Below are 18,792 nucleotides of genomic sequence, written 5' to 3'. Positions count from 1 at the left end.
GTCAGAGAAAGACAAATACTATGTGATCTCACTTATATGTGGAATCAAAACAAAACAAAATAAACAAAAACCCCCAGATCCTGTATATTGCAACTGAGAGTTCACATGTGGCAACTGAAGATTCCTCATGCTGCAACAAAGAAACAAAGATTGAAGAGCCTGAGGGCCACAACTAAGACCCAGCACAGTCAAATAAATATATAAATATATATATTTTAAAACCCAAGCTCATAGATACAGAGAACAGATGGTGGTTGCCAGAGGTAGGGGTTGCAGGATAGATGAAATGAGTACAAATTTCCAGGTACAAAATAAGTCATGGGAATGTGATGTACAGCATGGTGACAACAGTTATTAATACTGTATTGTATGTTTGAAAGTTGCTAAAAGAGAAAAAGAAAAGAAAGTTGCTAAAAGAGTAAATCTTAAAAGTCCTCATCTTAGGAAAATATTCTATAACCATGTATAATGACAGATGGCAAGTAGATTTATTATGGTGATCATTTTGAAGATATTCAGATATTGAATCATTATATTGTACACTTGAAACTAATAGAATATTGTATGTCAGTTATAACTCAATTAAAAAAATCTTTTGCCCATTAAAAAAATTGAGTGATCTTTTTATTATTTAATTAACAGAACTCTTTATATTTTCTAGATACAGATTCTTTATCAGATACACAATTTGCAAATATTTTCTCCCAGTCTGTGGCTTTTTTCTTCTTCTTTTTTAGTATTATCTTCTGAAACACTGAAGTTTAAAATTTGACAACTCAAATTAATGTTTCTTCTTTTATGGATTTTTGTGCTTTTGTTGTGTAACTAAGACTACTTTGCTATCACTTCATGGCAGATAGATGAGGAAACAATGGAAACAGTGACAGACTTTATTTTCTCGGGCTTCAAAGTCACTGCAGATGGTGACTGCAGTCATGAAATTAAGATGCTTGCTGCTTGGAAGAAAAGCTATGACCAACCTAGACAGTATATTAAAAAGCAGAGATATTACTTTGCTGACACAGGTCTGTCTAGTCAAAGTTATGGTTTTTCCAGTAGTCATGTGTGGATGTGAGTGTTGGACCATAAAGAAGGCTGAGCACTGAAGAATTGATGCTTTTGAACTGTGGGGTTGGAGAATACTCTTGAGAGTCCTTTGGACTGCAAGGAGATCAAACCAGTCAATCCTAAAGGAAATTAGTCCTGAATATTCATTGGAAGGACTGAAGCTGAAGACTCCAATACTTTGACCACCTGATGCAAAGAACTGACTCATTAGAAAAAACCCTGATGCTGGGAAAAATTGAAGGCAGGAGAAGGGGATGGCAGAGGATAAAATAGTTGGATGGCATCACCGACTCAATGGATATGAGTTTGAGCAAGCTCTGGGAGATGGTAAAGGATAGGGAAGCCTGGTGTGCTGCAGTCCATGGGGTAGCAAAGAGTTAGACACAACTGAGCTACTGAACAATAACAACAAGAATACTTTGTCCAATTAGACGTCACGAAGATTTCATTCTAGGAGTTTTGGAGTTTTTGCTCTTTTACTGAGGTCTCTGATCCATTTTTTAAGACTTTACTTTTAATTGGAGGATAATTGCTTTACAGTGTTGGTTTCTGTTGTACAACAACCTGAACCAGCTGTAAGTTTGTATATATCCCCTCCTTCTTGGAGTCTCACTCCCACCCCCAACCCCCGTCTGATCCATTTTGACTTGATACTTGGTTTGGTGTAATGCTTAGACTGAGATTTATTTTTTGCATATTGTGCAGAAAAGAGTTATTGTCGCAGGCCTGAGAAGTCTATCTTTAGAAAGCCCTGCTTGCAAGGTTGGCACTTGGCTGGTGTGTGGAAATGTAGATTTCAGGAGAGTTCCCCTTATTCCTAGGACTTATAAGAGGAGCTCACTATACTTAAACTATTTGCACAAACCATGTGAAGTGAAGTGAAAGTCGCTCAGTCATGTCTGACTCTTCGCAACCCCATGGGCTATACAGTCCATGGAATTCTCTAGGCCAGAATACTGGAGTGGGTAGCCTTTCCCTTCTCCAGGGAATCTTCCCCACCAGGGATCGAACCCAGGTCTCCCACATTGCAGGCGGACAAACCATGTGGTTTATAGCAAATACCTGCTTTCCTTCTTGGAGTCTTAAATTTTGTAACTTGCTAGGCAGGGATGTCTACCTGACCAACCCCCAGTAAAAACCCTGGTGATCTTCCTTGGATGACAGCATTTACACACATGTTGTCACAACCCTTTGCTGGAGGAATTAAGCATGTCCTGTGTGACCCCTCTGGGAAAGAGGACTCTTAGCAGCCTGTGCCTGGTTTCCTCTAGACCTCACCCCATGCGCCTTTCCCTTAGTTGATTTTGCTGGATGTCCTTTTGCTGTAATAAATCCTGAGTCCTGCAAGTCTCACCCCCATTGACTCTAGGGGCGGTCTTGGGGACACTGACATGCCTAGAAATGTCCAATTGCTTCAGCACCATTTGTCAGAAGGACTTTTGCTCCTTGAATTTTCTTGTCACCTTTGTCAAAATCAATTTACCATAAATGTAAAAATTTACTTCTGGATTCTGTTCTGTTCCATTGCCTGTCCTTATGCCAGTACCACATTGTCTTGATTGCTGAGGCTTTGTAGTAAGTTTAAAATCAGATAGCATAAGTCCTCCAACTTTGTTCTTTTTGAAAATTATTTGGCTCTTCTAGGTCCTTTGCATTTCCATATAAATTTTAGGATCGGTTTGGTAGTTTCTCCTAAAAAGCTTACTATGGTTTAGATTGGAGTTGCTGTTTTCACATTTTTTTAAGTTTATCTTGCTTATTTATTTGACTGCACTGGGTCTTGGTTTCTGGGACTTTCTCTAGTTGTGAGCGGGGGCTACCCTTGGTTGCGGTGCACGGGCTTCTCATTGCGGTGGCTTCTCTCGCTGCAGATCACAGGCCGTAGGCGCAGGGGCTTCAGCATGTGGGCTCAGTCGTCGAGGTTCACAGGCTGTACAGAGTGAGGGCTCAGTAGTTGTGCTCAGGCTTAGTTCCTCCACGGCATGTGGCATCTTCCCCAGCCAGTAGTCAAACTCGTGTCCTCTGCATTGGCATGTGGATTCTTACCCACTCTACCACCAGGAAAGTCTGTAACTGGAATTGATTTGAATTGATGGATCAGTTGGAGAGAACTGACCTCTTGACAATAGTGAGTCCTCCAGTCCATAAACATGAAACATCTGTCCGTTTAACATCACAGTAGTGTTTTGAAGTTTTCAGTGTGCAAGATTTCTGCTTCTTTTCTTAATTTTATTCCCAAGTATTTTATTCTTTCTGATACTATTATGAGTGAAATTATTTTCTTAATTTCATTTTAAGATTTTTCTTGTTGCTAGTATACAGAAATAAAATTGATGTTTGTATTTTGACCTAGCTAAATTTATTAGTTCTAGTATTCATTTTTTGGGTGCCTGGGAATTTTATACATGCAAGATTATGTCAGCTGTGAGTAAAGTTTTACTTCTTCCTTTCGGTCTAGATGCCTTTCATTTCTTTACCTTATTGCTACTGGCTTGAATCTCTAGTATGGTATTGATAAGAAGTAGCATAAATGGACATCTTTGCCTTGCTCCTGATCATAAGGGGGAAAGCATCAATCTTTCATCATTAAATATGATGTTAGCTGTGGGTTTTTGTAGGTGTCATTTATCAAGCTTTGTAAATTATCTTTTATTCCTAGCTTGTTATGGATTTTTACCATAAATCTGTGTTGGATTTTATCACATGCTTTTTTTTCTTGCATCTATTGAGATGACAGTTTTTCTGTGTCCCTTATTCTGTTGCTATAGTATGTTACATTAATTAATTTCCAGATATTAAGCCAACCTTGCATTCCTGGGATAAATCCCACTTGGTTCTCTGTATATGTTGCTAGATTCAGGTTGCTAATGTTTTGTGGAGGATTTTCACATATATATACATGAAAGATACTGATTAGTTTTCTTGTGGTGGTTTCCCCTAGTTTTGAATCAGGGTGATATCAGCCTCATAGGCTGGGCTGGGGAATATTACCCACCCCGTCTCTTTTCTCATCTTTTCCCTTTTAAGGAGATAATTTATGGTCCCTTACGGGTGACTAGGAGCAACTTCCTTTTCTCTTCTAAAGGCTAATCCTTACAGAATTCAAGTTAAGCAGCTCAGCGTCATTGGCTAAATCCTAGGTCCATGTATGGACAGATGTGGCTCAAAAGGGAGCAGGTTCCCGGCCTCCCTGAGACACCTTGTCTGATCACAGCTGGCACCTCCATCTGCAGGCAGGCCCCCAGAGTTCCCTACAGGGACCGGGGTGGGGTGTCTGCTCCACCGGCCACTGGGGGATGCCTGGCTGAAGTTGCTTCTCTCCCCCTTTCTCTTTTAACAGAGCGGCCACGAACCAAAAGGTACGAGAACAGGTGCGCCTGGAACTGAGCTTCTTGAATTCAGACCTGCAGATGCTCAAGGAAGAGCTGGAGGGGCTCAACATCTCGGTGGGAGTCTATCAGAATACAGAGTAAGTAGGGGCAGTGCTTCTGTCAGATACTTTCTGAGCCTTGGGAAATGTCTGCAGCAGGGATGGTGCACAGATAGGCCCCAGGATGTAGCCAACCCCACTTTGATCTGGTTTGGGATTGAGCAAGGTGCAGGAGTTAAAGAGAACCTGTATAGGGTTTGTTGGAAATACCTGACCAGTTGGAGAAGAAGGCATTTATTTGTCCTGGGGCCACTTGGGACACAGTTTTACTGGAGAGCCTTGTGGCTGGTTTCAGGCAGGGAGATGGCACCCCTCACGTAGCCTGGGTGATGCCTCTGCCATAAAGAGGCCCTGGAAGGGTAGCTCTGGTCAGCTCTGAGAGTCAGCCGGCCAGGTGGGGCCCAGGAAGCCCCGTCTTCTTCCCTCTCCACCTCAGCACCATGCACACGATCTGACTCTGGGTCATTCTGTTGATAAAAGTTGAGAAACATATAACAAGCTGCCTTTTCCAGCAAAGATCATGAGACTTTTGCAAGTTCCCTGAGGGGATAATGTAACTGAGACACGTTGGAAATGTCTCCCATTGAATATTTGAGAAAGAAATGTTCTGATTTAGAAGCATCCCTTAGAGAGTCTTTGTGGGAGGCCAAATGTTGAGGTGTGACCTTCAGAAGAGCTTAGAAATTCTCCCTCCCCAAGGTGAGCTACCTTGGAAGGAAAAGTCCATCTTTTTTTTTTTATTTTTCTATATGGACCATTTTAAAAGCCTTTATTGAATTTGTTAGAGTATTGCTTCTGCTGATTATGTTCTGCTTTTTGGCTTCGAGGCATGTGGGATCTTAGGTCCCCGACTGGAGATAGAACTCATACCCCTTGCATTGGAAGGTGAAGTTCCTACCCCTAGATTGCCAGGGAGGTCCCCAAAAGTCCATCTTAAAGAGGAAATAACCTTGAGAACTGCTAAAGAACAGTTTATGTACTTTTCTGTCTGGGGAAGTAGGACTTTTCAAAAGGTAAGGGAGCCCCAAGGAAAACTCAGTGAGAAAATAATTCCCTGGATGAACAGAACGAAAATGATGGGGAACCTTCCATCACCTTTGAAAGGTGCTTTTCCTGATCGTCTCCTGCACAGTCCTCTGTACTGTCCCCAAGGGGTTTTTCTGAGCCACGGGTGAAACGTTTGCTTCCTTAGTGGCCATCCATGAGCCAGGCTGTGTCCTGGCTCACTGACCTGTGAGCTCCCAGCATAGTTCTGACACCTGATCAGTACAGCCAGCGAACAGCTTCCCCCAGCTCATGCTGTGTACTCAGTCGTGTCTGACTCTTTGCAACCCCTAGGCTCCTCTGTCCATGGGATTTTCCAGGCAAGAATACTGGAGTGGGTTGCCATTCCCTTCTCCATCTATGAGATGAGTCAGGGCCAAGCATTGGTGATAGAAGTAGTATGTTTCTTATTCCACATCGCTGTACGTGAAGCACAGGGCTGTTCATGCATATTCCCCAAAGACACGCAGTCAAGGCCCCTGTGTGACTGCATTACAGATGTAAAGTGGCCGATTGGCCTCTGGGAGTGGGAAAGTTAGTCCCCGGGAGTGGGGAAGAGGGGAGAGAGATGTGCAGATATATAATGACATCTTGCATTTCCATCCGCCCTCTTCCTGTTTTCAAAGCACATTATTTTTTTCTTGGTACAGTTGATCTTCATACACATCTATGAGGTAGACAGGGAAGACATAATCTCATGCAGATGAGACAACACAGGGAGCCCCAAGGTTATGGGAAAATGTTATATTAGCACAAGATGGAGGGTGGGGAGTCCTGGCCAGGAGCCTGGGGATGCTGGCTGCTCTTGCACGGTCACAGGAAGAGCAGACCTAGCCGCCAGCCCCGTCGGGGTGAAGCCAGCAGATAGCAGCCCAGCCTGTCCTCATCTCCTTCTAGCAGGATCCAGCTTTCCTGGCAGGCCTTAGGAAGGCTATGCACCCCACTGGGACTTGCCTGCTTTCAGCACAGTCCTGTTGTTTTCTGTCCCCCACAGAGGTAGCTTCAGCTTACAGCCCATTGTCCACTCACCCCGCCTGCATTCCTGGCCTCCTCCCCGGCTGGGCTGAGGGCCACAGGAGGTCTCCTGTTACAGGTCAGGGAGCGAAATCCCTGTTGGCAAAACACAGCTGAGCCTAGTTCACTTCCCACTGGCCCTGCTCCTGAGACCGCCTAGGGTGACCTTTGGGGTAACCAGGTGGTTGGTTGGGGCAGAGGAGGTGGTGGGGAAGTAGCTGGCCAGGGCCTGACCTAGGGCTGGGAGCCAGGTGCACTTAGGTGTCAGATGGGGCCCCCGCCCTCAAGGCCTTCCCTGTGCTGAGGGTGGGACACCTAGAGGGATACGCCCCATGGGAGGAGGCACCTGAGAGCCCAGGGTTGGAGGGCTACAGGAGAGGTGGGACCCACTGCAGTGAAGGGAGGAGGAGGAGAAGGGTGGGGGCTGGCTGGAAATGGTGGCAGTGCCCCAGACCGCAGAGCAGTGAGCACGTGAGGCACAGACCCTGGTGTGCAGTAGGTCCTCAGGACAGTTATTCAAAGATGCAATGTGACTGGAGGGATAAATCAGGTAGATTTATCAGCTGGTAGATTTACAGATTTACAGCTGGTAGAGACCTCATGTGTTAGGCTTGGTTGTCTAGAAGGGGACAGGGACTCCTCCAGCAAAGACGAGGACATGACCTGAGTGGCCTTTTTTTAAAAAAAAAAAGTTTTATTTATTTTTGGTTGCACATGGTCTTTGTTGCTTCGCTCAGGCTTTCTCCCGTTGCAGTGAGCGGAGCTACTCCTCATTGTGGTGGCTTCCCTTGTTGCGGGACGTGGTCTCTAGGCATCTGGAAACTTCTCAGACCAGGGATCGAACCCATGTCTCCTGCATTGGCAGATGGATTCTTATCCACTGTAGCACCAGGGAAGTCCCCAAGTGGTCTTTATGGAAAATGAACTGATGTGTACTAGCTTGGCGGGAGGAGAGGGGTACGGACCTGAGCTGGATTCTGGTGGGGGAACAAGCTGGGGGTATGCAAAGTGGCCGAGATGCGGATGTTCATGTATCTTGCTCTGTTCCTTCTAGGGAAGCATTTACGATTCCCCTGATTCCACTTGGCCTGAAGGAAACCAAGGACGTTGATTTTTCAGTCGCTCTCAAGGTAAATCTCAAAGCAATGGGCAGTGAATTCGCTGTTTAAAAGAGAAATGTGGAAATTGTGAATCCCTTGCAAGTGCTGAGTGAGGCTTGATGGGCCAAGTGTCGCGTGATTTCTTCAGGGTGGCCTTGAGCCCCTTCGGCAGACCACCCAGACAGCCCATGCTAAACTTCCCTATGCTCACTAACATCTGGTCGCTGAGACTCACACGCCTGGGGAAGGGGTTGGGAACCCGGGTTGGTTGGCTCCAGGAATCCAAGGCAAAGAGGATCTGTGGTAGACAGGCTTTGAGTTTTTAAAATTGCATCCTGTTTTAGTATCTTTTTTTTGCCTCAGATTTTATAGTCAATTGAGGCCATGTTTTTGGAAGAATAGCCAAAAGTTTTTGACCCTCAACGTTTTATTTTGGAAATAGTAGAAAATTTGAAAGAATGCCACAGTGAATCCCTGTATACTCACTACCTAGATTCTCCTGTTAACATTTTGCTGTAGTCACCTTATCATGTATTTGTGCATCTATGCATCCCTCTCTCTGTACATTAGCACATCTTAGTTTTTATACCTTTCAGAGTAAACCAAGGATACTGGTTCACTGCCCTTAAACACTTGAATAGCTAGAGTTTATGCATCCCCCACCCCCTGATCCCTGGATGTCTGCCTTCTCTTTTTTTCTCTCTATCCCCCCCTCTCCCCTCCCCCTTTCTCTCCCTCCCTCTTTCCCTCCCTTCCATCTTTTTTTTTCTTTTAAGTACCAACTTTATTGAGATATTCACACATTGCACAATTCACCTCTTTAAAGTGGAAACAGTACCTGGCCTCCCCTTAGCCATGTGTGTCTGTGGCAAGCAGTGATATTGTAGGCCCACCTCTGTCAGTCACTGAACAGATGCTGGTGATGTCAGAGGCCCAGCTGTTAGGGCCCCTGTAATTCAGTGGAGGATCTGGGTGGGAAGTGAGAGAGATACTTTGATGGAGGTACCCAGAGATGGCTTGCCCCCAAGCTGGGGTCAGGAGAGGCCTCCCCAAGTCTGGAATGCTTTCCTCTTCCTCTTCGCCCCAGATCCATCACTCTGAGTTTTACTGAATTGTCTCAAACTTCCATGTAGGAGAAGAAAGTGGTGATGAGGTGGAAGGTGGTGTCTGTCTTCAAGCTTTCCAGCACAGGCAGGGTGTGTAGGGATGAATCCCAGAATCGTGAAAAATGCTTCAAAGAATTCTGTTTCTTATCACAGTAGTCCTATTAGTTGACTTATCTTTTCACTGATTTTATTTTAGAAAAGAAAAAAATGACCATATGGCGTTTTGGGCACTGCACAATTTGTCCTTTTAAAAAGCAATTGGTAATAAACAAGTGGGACCTAGTTAAACTTAAATTTTAAAATTAAAATTAAAAGCTCTTGCACAGCAAGACTGTGGACTATGCTAAGTCACTCAGTGATGTCCAACTCTTTGCGACCCTATGGACTGTAGCCTGCCAGGCTTCTCTGTCCATGGGATTCTCCAGGCAAGAATACTGGAGTGGGTTGCCATTTCCTTCTCCAGGGAAACTATAAATAAAGAGAAAAGACAACTTTCAGAATGGGAGAAAATAATAGCAAATGAATCAACTGACAAAGGATTAACTTCCAAAATATACAAACAGCTCTTACAGCTCAATACTAGAAAAACAAACAACGTAGTCAAAAGTGAGCAGCAGAGCTAAACAGACATTTCTCCAAAGAAGACATACAGATGGCTAACAAACACATGAAAAGATGCTCAACATCGTTCATTATTAGAGAAATGGAAATCAAAACTACAATGAGATATCACCTCATGCCAGTCAGAATGGCCATCATCAAAAAATCTACAAGCAATAAATGCTGGAGAATGTGTGGAAAAAAGGGAACCCTCTTGCAGTGTTAATGGGAATGTAAATTGAAACAGCCACTGTGGAGATTCCTTAAAAAACTAGGAATAAAACTACTATATGACCCAACAATCCTACTACTGGGCATACACCCTGAATAAACCATAATTGAAAAAGATGCATGTACCTCAGTGTTCATTGCAGCGCTATTTACAATAACTAGGGCATAGAAGCAACCTAGATGTCCATCGACAGATGAATGGATAAAAAAGCTATGGTACATATATACAGAGAAATATTTCTCAGCCATAAAAAGGAATGCACTTGCGTCAGTGCTAATGAGGTAAATGAACCCAGAGGCTATTATAGAGAGTGAAGTCAGAAAGAGAAAAATATCATATATTAATGACTTCCCTGGTGGCTCAGATGGTAAAGCATCTGCCTACAATGCGGAAGACCCGGGTTCAATCCCTGGGTTGGGAAGATCTCCTGGAGAAGGAAATGGCAACCCACTCCAGTATTCTTGCCTGGAAAATCCCATGGACAGAGGAGCCTGGTAGGCTGCAGTCCATGGGGTCGCAAAGAGTCGGACCCAACTGAGTGACTTCACTTTCACTTTCTTTTCGATGCGTATGTATGGAATTTAGAAAGATGGTACTGATGAACCTGTTTGCAGGGCAGCGGTGGAGACGCAGACATAGAAAACAGACTTGTGGACACAGTAGGGGAAGGAGAGGAAGGGCCTAATTGGAAAAGTAACATTGAAACATATATATTACCATATGTAAAATAGCCAGTGGGAATTTGCTCTATAATACAGGGAGCTCAAACCCAGTGCTCGGTGACAACCTAGAGGGCTGGGATGGGGAGGAGGCGGGAGGGAGGTTCAAGAGGGAGGGGACATATGTATACCTATGACTGATTCATGGTGATGTATGGCAAAGATGAACAAAATCAATTCAGTACAGTTTAGTCACTCAGTCGTGTCCGACTCTGTGACCCCTGTGGACTGCAGCATGCCAGGCTTCCCTATCCATCACCAGCTCCCAGAGTTTGCTCAGACTCATGTCCGTTGAGTCGGTGATGCCATCTAACCATCTCATCCTCTGTCGTCCCCTTCTCCTCCTGCCTTCAGTCTTTCCCAACATCAGGGTCTTTTCTAATAAGTCAGTTCTTTGCATCACGTAGTCAAAGTATTGGATGATGAACAAAATATATATTGTAAAGCAATTATTCTCCAATTAAAAAAAAAATTAAAAAAAAAAAGAGGGGTGGGGTGGCAAAAAAAAAAATTGATTAATGCTTCGAAAGCTTTTGCACTTGTCTTCCAATCTCAAGCAGAGACTGTGTGAGTTCCTTTCCTTCAGGGCCTTGTGGACTGATGTCTTGTTTAAATCCAGGTCCTGGGCCCTGTGAGTTTGGGGTTTATATTAGAGTTTGAGAAGGGACTTTGGTAGTCTTGCCAGACCCAGGATTACCAAAAATTTTATTTTCTGGGTAGTAGACAGCTATATGCCAGCTTCTCACAGGGCACATGAACTTTCAGTTAGGTGTGACACTTGCCATAGGTCTGTGAGACTCCAGACAATGCCTATGTCTGTGGAAATGTTTTAGTTGCTTTTGTAGAATAGTTTCTTTTAAGATTTAGTTTGTTGCTTTGTGCCAGAGCTGGAAGAGTGTGGGCATTTTGCAGGGGACAGGAAATAGGTGAACGGGATTAAGGTTACAAATTTTCATATAATAAATAAGCCATGGGGATAGACTATGAAGCATAAAGAATATATTCAGTAATACCATAATAACTTTGTATGGCAACAGATGGCTACTAGACTTGCCACGGTGATCATTTTGTAAAGTATGCAAATATCAAGCCAGTATGTCATACACCTGAAACTAACATAATATTGTAGTCAACTGTATTTCAATTAAAAAAAAAAAAAAAAAAAGACATACCCAGAAATACAAAATGTGTGAGTTTGGAAGGAATTGTGCAGGTCGCCAAAATTTTAAAAATTTAAAAAGAGTACAGGAGTTCAAAAGGGAGACTCTTGGGGAAAATTGGGAATTTCCTGGGCAACTGTGAGGATCCGAACATGTCATGTGCGGAATTCACATTAAATCTAGTGGGGAAAAAAGATCACATGTTGTGGGTATGGCCAAGTGCTATTCAGCTGAGGTTTCCAACCATGTCATTTTAGCCTAAAAAGAACTCTACAATGTCAGTCATACAAAAATGAGGATGTCTGGGGGACAGTCTGTTTTTCCTTCCATGTTTGTGCTTGAGAGTAACACAGACAGGTGCGCGTAAATAATCTGGCCTACTAAATCAGGGCAATTCATGTTGTCTTTCAGATCTGTGTATCCTTGTGATGTTTAATGGTCAGTGAAGCTTCATGGTCTGATTATGTTCTGTTTTAAATAAATGGGCTTTAAAACAACTTCATGGAGAAGCACCATCAAAATAAATTCCCTTTCCAGAGTATTCAAGTTTTTTTTTCTTTTAAATATAGCTTTATTAATATATATTTCTTATTGAGAACAGTATTGCAAAACGTTCAGAAAATACCAAGACATGTAAGGGTCCCTCACAGCCACACACATTCCCCTACACCTTTATTTGATGCTTAAGCTTTGAGCACCTGGTCTCATCTTCTGATCAGGGGTCTTTAGGAGGATATGAGACTCCTCCAATCTATTCAGATTCAGCATGGTATCTACTGGTAGTAAGTGCCAAGTAAGGTAGCTATTAATTTCATTCTTAAGGCATCTTCCAGATTTTATTGTCAGCAGCTCTCCTGTGAGCATCTGTGCACACTTTGCTGAATATTCCCTTTGGATAAATCTCTAGATGTGGATTTGGTAGGTCAAAGATATGTTTACCTAATAACCCACCAGAACTTGTCTTGCCTTACATTCCTATCAAGTGTGTGTGACTGCTTATGAAACCGTTTGTGTCATCTTTTGGGGCTCCAGAGAGCTCTGGTACCACAGTTCTTTATGTCTCAGCAGAGAAGACAATTTAGTGCGCAGTGAAGAGGTAGATAAGAAGTGACTTTTTAGAATAGGACGCTTGTGAGCAGGCGAGAAATGGTGCACTCTGAGCACTTCCTGGACTATATAGTTTTATAATCAAAGGAAAAGGAGGGGCTTCCCTGGTGGCTCGGTGGTGAGGAATCTGCCTGCCAGTGCAGGAGACGTGATCTGGCCCCTGACCTGGGCAGATCCCACATGCTGTGGAGCAGCTAGGCCTGTGTGCCACTACTTCTGAGCTCTAGAGCCCAGGAGTCTCAGCTACTGACACCCATGTGCCCGAGAGCCCATGTTCCAACAAGACAAGCCCCTACAACGAGAAGCTCACACAGCACAACTAAAGAGTGGCTCCCACTCCCTACAACTAGAGAAAGCCCACACAGCAACAGAGAACCAGCACAGCCAAAAATAAATTAAAAAAATTTTTTTTTTTAAAAAACAGGAAAAGTGGGGAAAGGGAGAAGAACTTCTTTGTCTTTCTTGAGTAGACCTCATGCTTCCATCATCAGCTCTTCCTCCAGGTTGAGCAGGGTAGTTTTCTTGTCCCTACGTAGTCAAGCTAGGTCCACAAATTATTGCTTTTTATGCAGGCAGAGGGCATGTCTTAGGGGTCATTAACTTTCTGAGCTCACTGGGCAGGATGTGGGTCTCATGCCACCATTGTTCTATTGTCTTGGGCGTATGTCTCATGCTTCTCCTGCATGGGTTTGTTTCTAAGCAAGCCTGCCTGGTTTTGTGATTAAGCAAACTTACAGGGTCTCCCATATTTTTTCTACTTACAATCCCCTAGTGGGATTAACTATTTAATCACCTACTTTGTCCCTTTACTCTGTCTGTATCATTCCTCTCTCCCAGTGTTTACCGTTTTATGCTTCAAAAGGGGTAAAGGGCAGTAACTGATCATTAGCTACTTCGGGCTGAGATGAAACATCAGCCTGCCTGGGGAAGGAGTGAAGCACCTGGCTGACTGTCCCTTCTCTGTTCGGAGAGCTGCAAGTCAGTGTCACTGTGGTTAGCATCATCCTTTTAGCCTTCTTAGATATTAAGCATTGGAGAATGAATCTACAAAAAGGTATAAATTGAAAGAAATACAACAATGAGCTTTGGAAAAGTCATTAAGAAAGATTATAGCCATGATTTTGAAGATCCAGACCGTTTTCCTCAGTTTCCAAATCTAAAAGAGAGTCACTGAAGGCCTCAGTCTCTTTCTGATTATACCTGGAATCTTAATGTTTTATATTTTAGGGTATATTGAGTCTTTTATCTCAGTTATAGATTCAATTTATTCTTTTCTATTTTTTGTTAATATCTTTTGATGATGAGAGTGGTTTCCTTGTCCCTCAAGGGACAGAGTGTGGCCCCTAATTTATTTAAAAAGTACCTTCTATTAAAGAAATAGGACAGTCAGGCACAAACAGAAAGGAATGTAGAAATAACCAGCCACTGATGTTGTACAAAAAGGGTCACAGGAAAATGTGTACCTGTCTCTTGCCTGACCCTCCCATTACATATTTCTCACAGTTGTTAAGGTTTCCGATCCTTTGGGTTAAGACCAAGAAGGTTACGTTAGTCTGTGAGAAATTTTATCAAGTGACCTGACATTTCAGTGACTGCCCAAGGCTCCGCATTAGTTCTATAGATGCCATCTCTGAGCAGAGCCTTTTTTGGCCTTGGACCCTGTCAGTCTTTTGATTGTGAAATCATCAAAGAAGGCAGACCCCACCCCCCAACTCTCTGGTGCCTGGGGCATTCCCTCTTTGAATACCTTAGCTGTTTGCAAAGGGTTCATCCATCACAGTCTTACTCTAATGTGTCCCTTCTGTCCACACAGAGCACACTGATTTTGTCTGGGTACCTATGGGCCTTATGGTCTACCATGGCCAGATTGGCCTAAAAAACCTGGCCTTTCCTGTGGTGGTCTCAGAGTGGACACAGCCATTGTCATCATCTGGGCCCTTTGTTTATCTCTCTGGGTGTATTCAGCCTCTTTAGCCATATCCCTATTATTGAAAACCAAATAAGCCAATTAGAGCAAATCACTCTTAGGGGTCTGAGGACCTGCAGTTGGCTTTTTTGAATATTATTCCTGATGTCTGGGGAAGACTGGGCTATGAAATGTAGAGCCAAAAAGTCCTGTCCCTCAGGGGAGGAGGGATCCACCTATGTACACTTTTTTTTTTTTTGGTATATTTTTTTCCCATTTATTTTAATTAGTTGGAGGCTAATCACTTTACAATATTGTAGTGGTTTTTGCCATACATTGACATGAATCAGCCATGGATTTACATGTGTTCCCCATCCCGATCCCCCCCTCCCACCTCCCTCCCCATCCCATCCCTCTGGGTCTTCCCAGTGCACCAGCCCTGAGCACTTGTCTCATGCATCCAACCTGGGCTGGTGATCTGTTTCACCCTTGATAGTATACTTGTTTCAATGCTGTTCTCTCAGAACATCCCACCCTCACCTTCTCCCACAGAGTCTAAAAGTCTGTTCTGTACATCTGTGTCTCTTTTTCTGTTTTGTATATAGGGTTATCGTTACCATCTTTTTAAACTCCGTACATATGTGTTAGTATACTGTATTGGTCTTTATCTTTCTGGCTTACTTCACTCTGTATAATGGGCTCCAGTTTCATCCATCTCATTAGAACTGATTCAAATGAATTCTTTTTAATGGCTGAGTAATATTCCATGGTGTATATGTACCACAGCTTCCTTATCCATTCGTCTGCGGATGGGCATCTAGGTTGCTTCCATGTCCTGGCAATTATTAACAGTGCTGTGATGAACATTGGGGTGCACGTGTCTCTTTCAGATCTGGTTTCCTTGGTGTGTATGCCCAAGAGTGGGATTGCTGGGTCATATGGCAGTTCTATTTCCAGTTTTTTAAGGAGTCTCCACACTGTTCTCCATAGCGGCTGCACTAGTTTGCATTCCCACCAACAGTGTAAGAGGGTTGCCTTTTCTCCACACCCTCTCCAGCATTTATTGCTTATAGACTTTTGAATAGCAGCCATTCTGACTGGCGTGTAATGGTACCTCATTGTGGTTTTGATTTGCATTTCTCTGATAATGAGTAATGTTGAGCATCTTTTCATGTGTTTGTTAGCCATCTGTATGTCTTCTTTGGAGAAATATCTGTTTAGATCTTTGGCCCATTTTTTGATTGGGTTGTTTATTTTTCTGGAATTGAGCTGCAGGAGTTGTGTGTATATTTTTGAGTTAAAACGCTTCTATTAATCTCCCTTGAAAAACTGTAGGATTTTTATCTGGTCCCTATTGGATTTCTTTTCACTTTTTCACAGTTAACAGGTTTCATTGTAAGCTTTTTCTTTTTAAAACAAACTTCCGCCCCCAAGGTGTGACTGTTTTTATTTGTATATTTTATTTTATTGGCTGCCAGCAGGCTTTTTCTAGTTGTGGTGAGCTGGAGGCTACTCTTCGATGTGGTTCAGGGGCTTCTCGTTGCGGTGGCTTCTGGTGTGTGGAGCACGGGCTCTAGGGCGCGTGGGCTTCAATAGTTGAGGCTCGGGTGGGCTCAGTAGTCTTAGCACACAGGCTTCGTTGCTCCGTGGCATGTGGTATCTTCCCGGACCAGGGATTGAACCTGTATCCCCTGTATTGCAAGGTGGATTTTTGCACCACTGGACCACCAGGGAAGCCCCCATTGTGAGCTTTTTCATACCCTCTATTAAACAATTAATCATATGGTCCCATCTGTCGCTCTCAACAAAGTGGATCTGATGATTTCATTGTGGATTTGGCTCAGGAGCAGCATAGTTCCCCTTGGGGTGTATGGCATGGCCCTCTTGGGCTTGAGCTGCCCTTTGGTCAGCGTGGGCTCTGGCTGCCAGTATTTTGTGCTGTTCTTTCTCAGGAGTGCAGCAGTGGGATAAGATTTGTAAATCTCTCCAGGTGAGATCAAAAGATTGGATCAACCTGGTCAACTCTTTTGTGAAAAGTTCAGGGATCTCAGAAAAACTTCCCAATTTACCCTCTGCCAGACTTAGGTCGGATGTTGAAAAAAGCACGTGAGCTCTTACTGTTTCTTCTTGATTTCTATCAGAAATTTCTCTCAGAGGCAGTTGGTTGGTAACTTACGCTGCTGCGGGTGCTCGCTAGGCTGAAAATGGGCCCCTTGGATAGCTTGGGATACAAAAGAGGTCTTTCCTCACTCTTGGATGCGTTTTGTTGTCGTTTAGTCACTAAGTCATGTCTGGCTCTTTGTGACCCCATGGACTATAGCTCGCCAGGATCCTCTGTCCATGGGATTTTCCAGGCAAAAATACTGGAATGGGTCGCCATTACCTTCTCCAGGAGATCTCCCTGACCCAGGGTAGGAACCCGTGTCTCCTGCGCTGGGCGGTTCTTTACCACTGAGCCACCTGGGAAGCCCTGGGTGTGCTGTCCCCTGGGGTAATAGCCTGGCTGGAGCAGCAGCTCCCACCTGTGAGACAGCCCTTGTCGGAGCAGCCATTTTCATGGATATGGCAGGTTTCACCGGAGCAATAGTTAGCTATCCAGAAGTTTCCTTCCTGTGTCAGAGTCTACCTTGTAACTGATTCAGGATTTGTACTTACAACTTTAGATGTTATCCCTCCCAAAGCAGTCTCCCAACCAGGTGTTAATGCCCGAGAAATTGTTTCTAAGGAATACTACAGAGGGTATCCCAGTGGTGTTGACAATGAGCGAGATTTGGTCTAGCTGCAGATGGGAAATAAAGGGTCAGCACTTGTAAGAGTCAGCGGGAGGGGAAGACTGACATCAGGGCTCAGGAGGTCCTCTGTTGGGCACTTTGAGTAATTAGGAGCAAACTACCCTTCATCTTGGAAGCTGATTCCCTTCAGTTTTCTTGAGCATAATGTACTTAAGAATACCTGATAAGAAGCCTTTGATCTAGGCGAGATACAATCCTTTAAATGATTTTTTTTTCTAACATATATATCTCCGATTATAAAGTATAAGCATTTAGTCTTATCCAAAGATAGGTTACAGTGATCAGCTTTAGAAACAAGTTTAGAATACCTTTTTAAGAACTTGGTTAGGCTTCACAGTAATATAACAACAAAGAGTTATTTGAAAAGTGAGTTTTAGGTAGTAGATACTGACCTCAGGTAGCAAAACTAAAATTTAATATCTATTAAAACATAATTTTTTTTCTAAAATTATCCTCATCTTTACCAAAGATAGCCAAGTTAAGATGAATTTGTTTATAAAATAAGTCTGGTTAATTCATCACATAGGCATATTTAATTTGTCCAATAAAGCAGGTGCCTTGAATACTAAAACTTGTAAAAGGTATACCCTAAATAAAAAAGCTCATTTTAAATCTTTTTATTTTTCATTGTATGGCATCAGCTTTGTAGCCAAGGAAGGCTTTAACCCATTAAGTAAAAGATGGAGTTTGCTAGGGAGCCGGGAAGAGCCAAGCAGCCATCTTGGATTTCCCATATCCCTGACTGTTTAATTTGCAGCTTTTGTATATCTATCTTAATTTTTTTTTTTTAAATTTAAGAGCAGATTGTTGCCATGCTACAAGGATATCAAGATGGCAAAAGTCTGACAATAAGGGGTTAATTTTTTTGTTGACAAATTGTACATCAAATATAGTATGAACTTACTAACTTTTAGTAAACCCAGATAAAGTATTATACTTAATACTCATGAGTCTAAAAACATATCTGTATTAATTAACAAGCTTAAACTACACACTTTAATACCAAATGTTAATTTAATATTACATATTTCTTAAATCATGTGAACCTATAATCCATTTAGCTTAGCTTCTCTTATATTTGGAAGTGTTTTATTTTGCAAGTGCTTAACTTTACTTTTTCAAAGCCAATTAAATTGAGCTCATTCACAAATTAACCTCAGCAATATTATCTAAAGACAGAAAGACATGACTTACACATATCCAGAGATCTCTATTTCATTTTTAAACGTATTCATAAAATAGACATTGCAGTGCAGGTTTATTAGTTTACAAATAACAGTTGGAAAAGTTTACAGACTTGAGTTTTAACAGGGATAGATACAGAATATAGAAGAAAAGTCTCAGACTTTTCTGTCAGAAGCAATCCGAACAGTAAAATTTCTTTCTTTTTGCATGCTATTTCCATTGTCACCTGATCCCTTCCACATCTCTAAACATTCATACCACCTTTTTATGGCAACCCATGTTGATTACCACCATTCCTCCAGTGTTTTGTTTGTTTTTCCTTTAGACAT

The 18,792-nt window shown here is 42.9% G+C and overlaps 1 protein-coding gene across 2 annotated transcripts in view; it reads left to right on the top strand.

Moving 5' to 3' along the window:
• Positions 1–18,792, top strand: part of RHPN2 (rhophilin Rho GTPase binding protein 2) — a 67,328-nt gene that overhangs the window by 24,437 nt on the left and 24,099 nt on the right. For both annotated transcript variants that reach the window (XM_043899077.1, XM_043899076.1), the window contains exons 3-4: positions 4,409–4,537; positions 7,611–7,686. In XM_043899077.1, the coding sequence (XP_043755012.1) occupies positions 4,409–4,537; positions 7,611–7,686 (205 nt within the window). The remainder of the gene's footprint in view (positions 1–4,408; positions 4,538–7,610; positions 7,687–18,792) is intronic.

Source organism: Cervus elaphus, chromosome 4, assembly GCF_910594005.1.
Source record: "Cervus elaphus chromosome 4, mCerEla1.1, whole genome shotgun sequence".
Classification (NCBI taxonomy): domain Eukaryota; kingdom Metazoa; phylum Chordata; class Mammalia; order Artiodactyla; family Cervidae; genus Cervus; species Cervus elaphus.
This window is presented reverse-complemented; position numbering and strand designations above follow the sequence as displayed.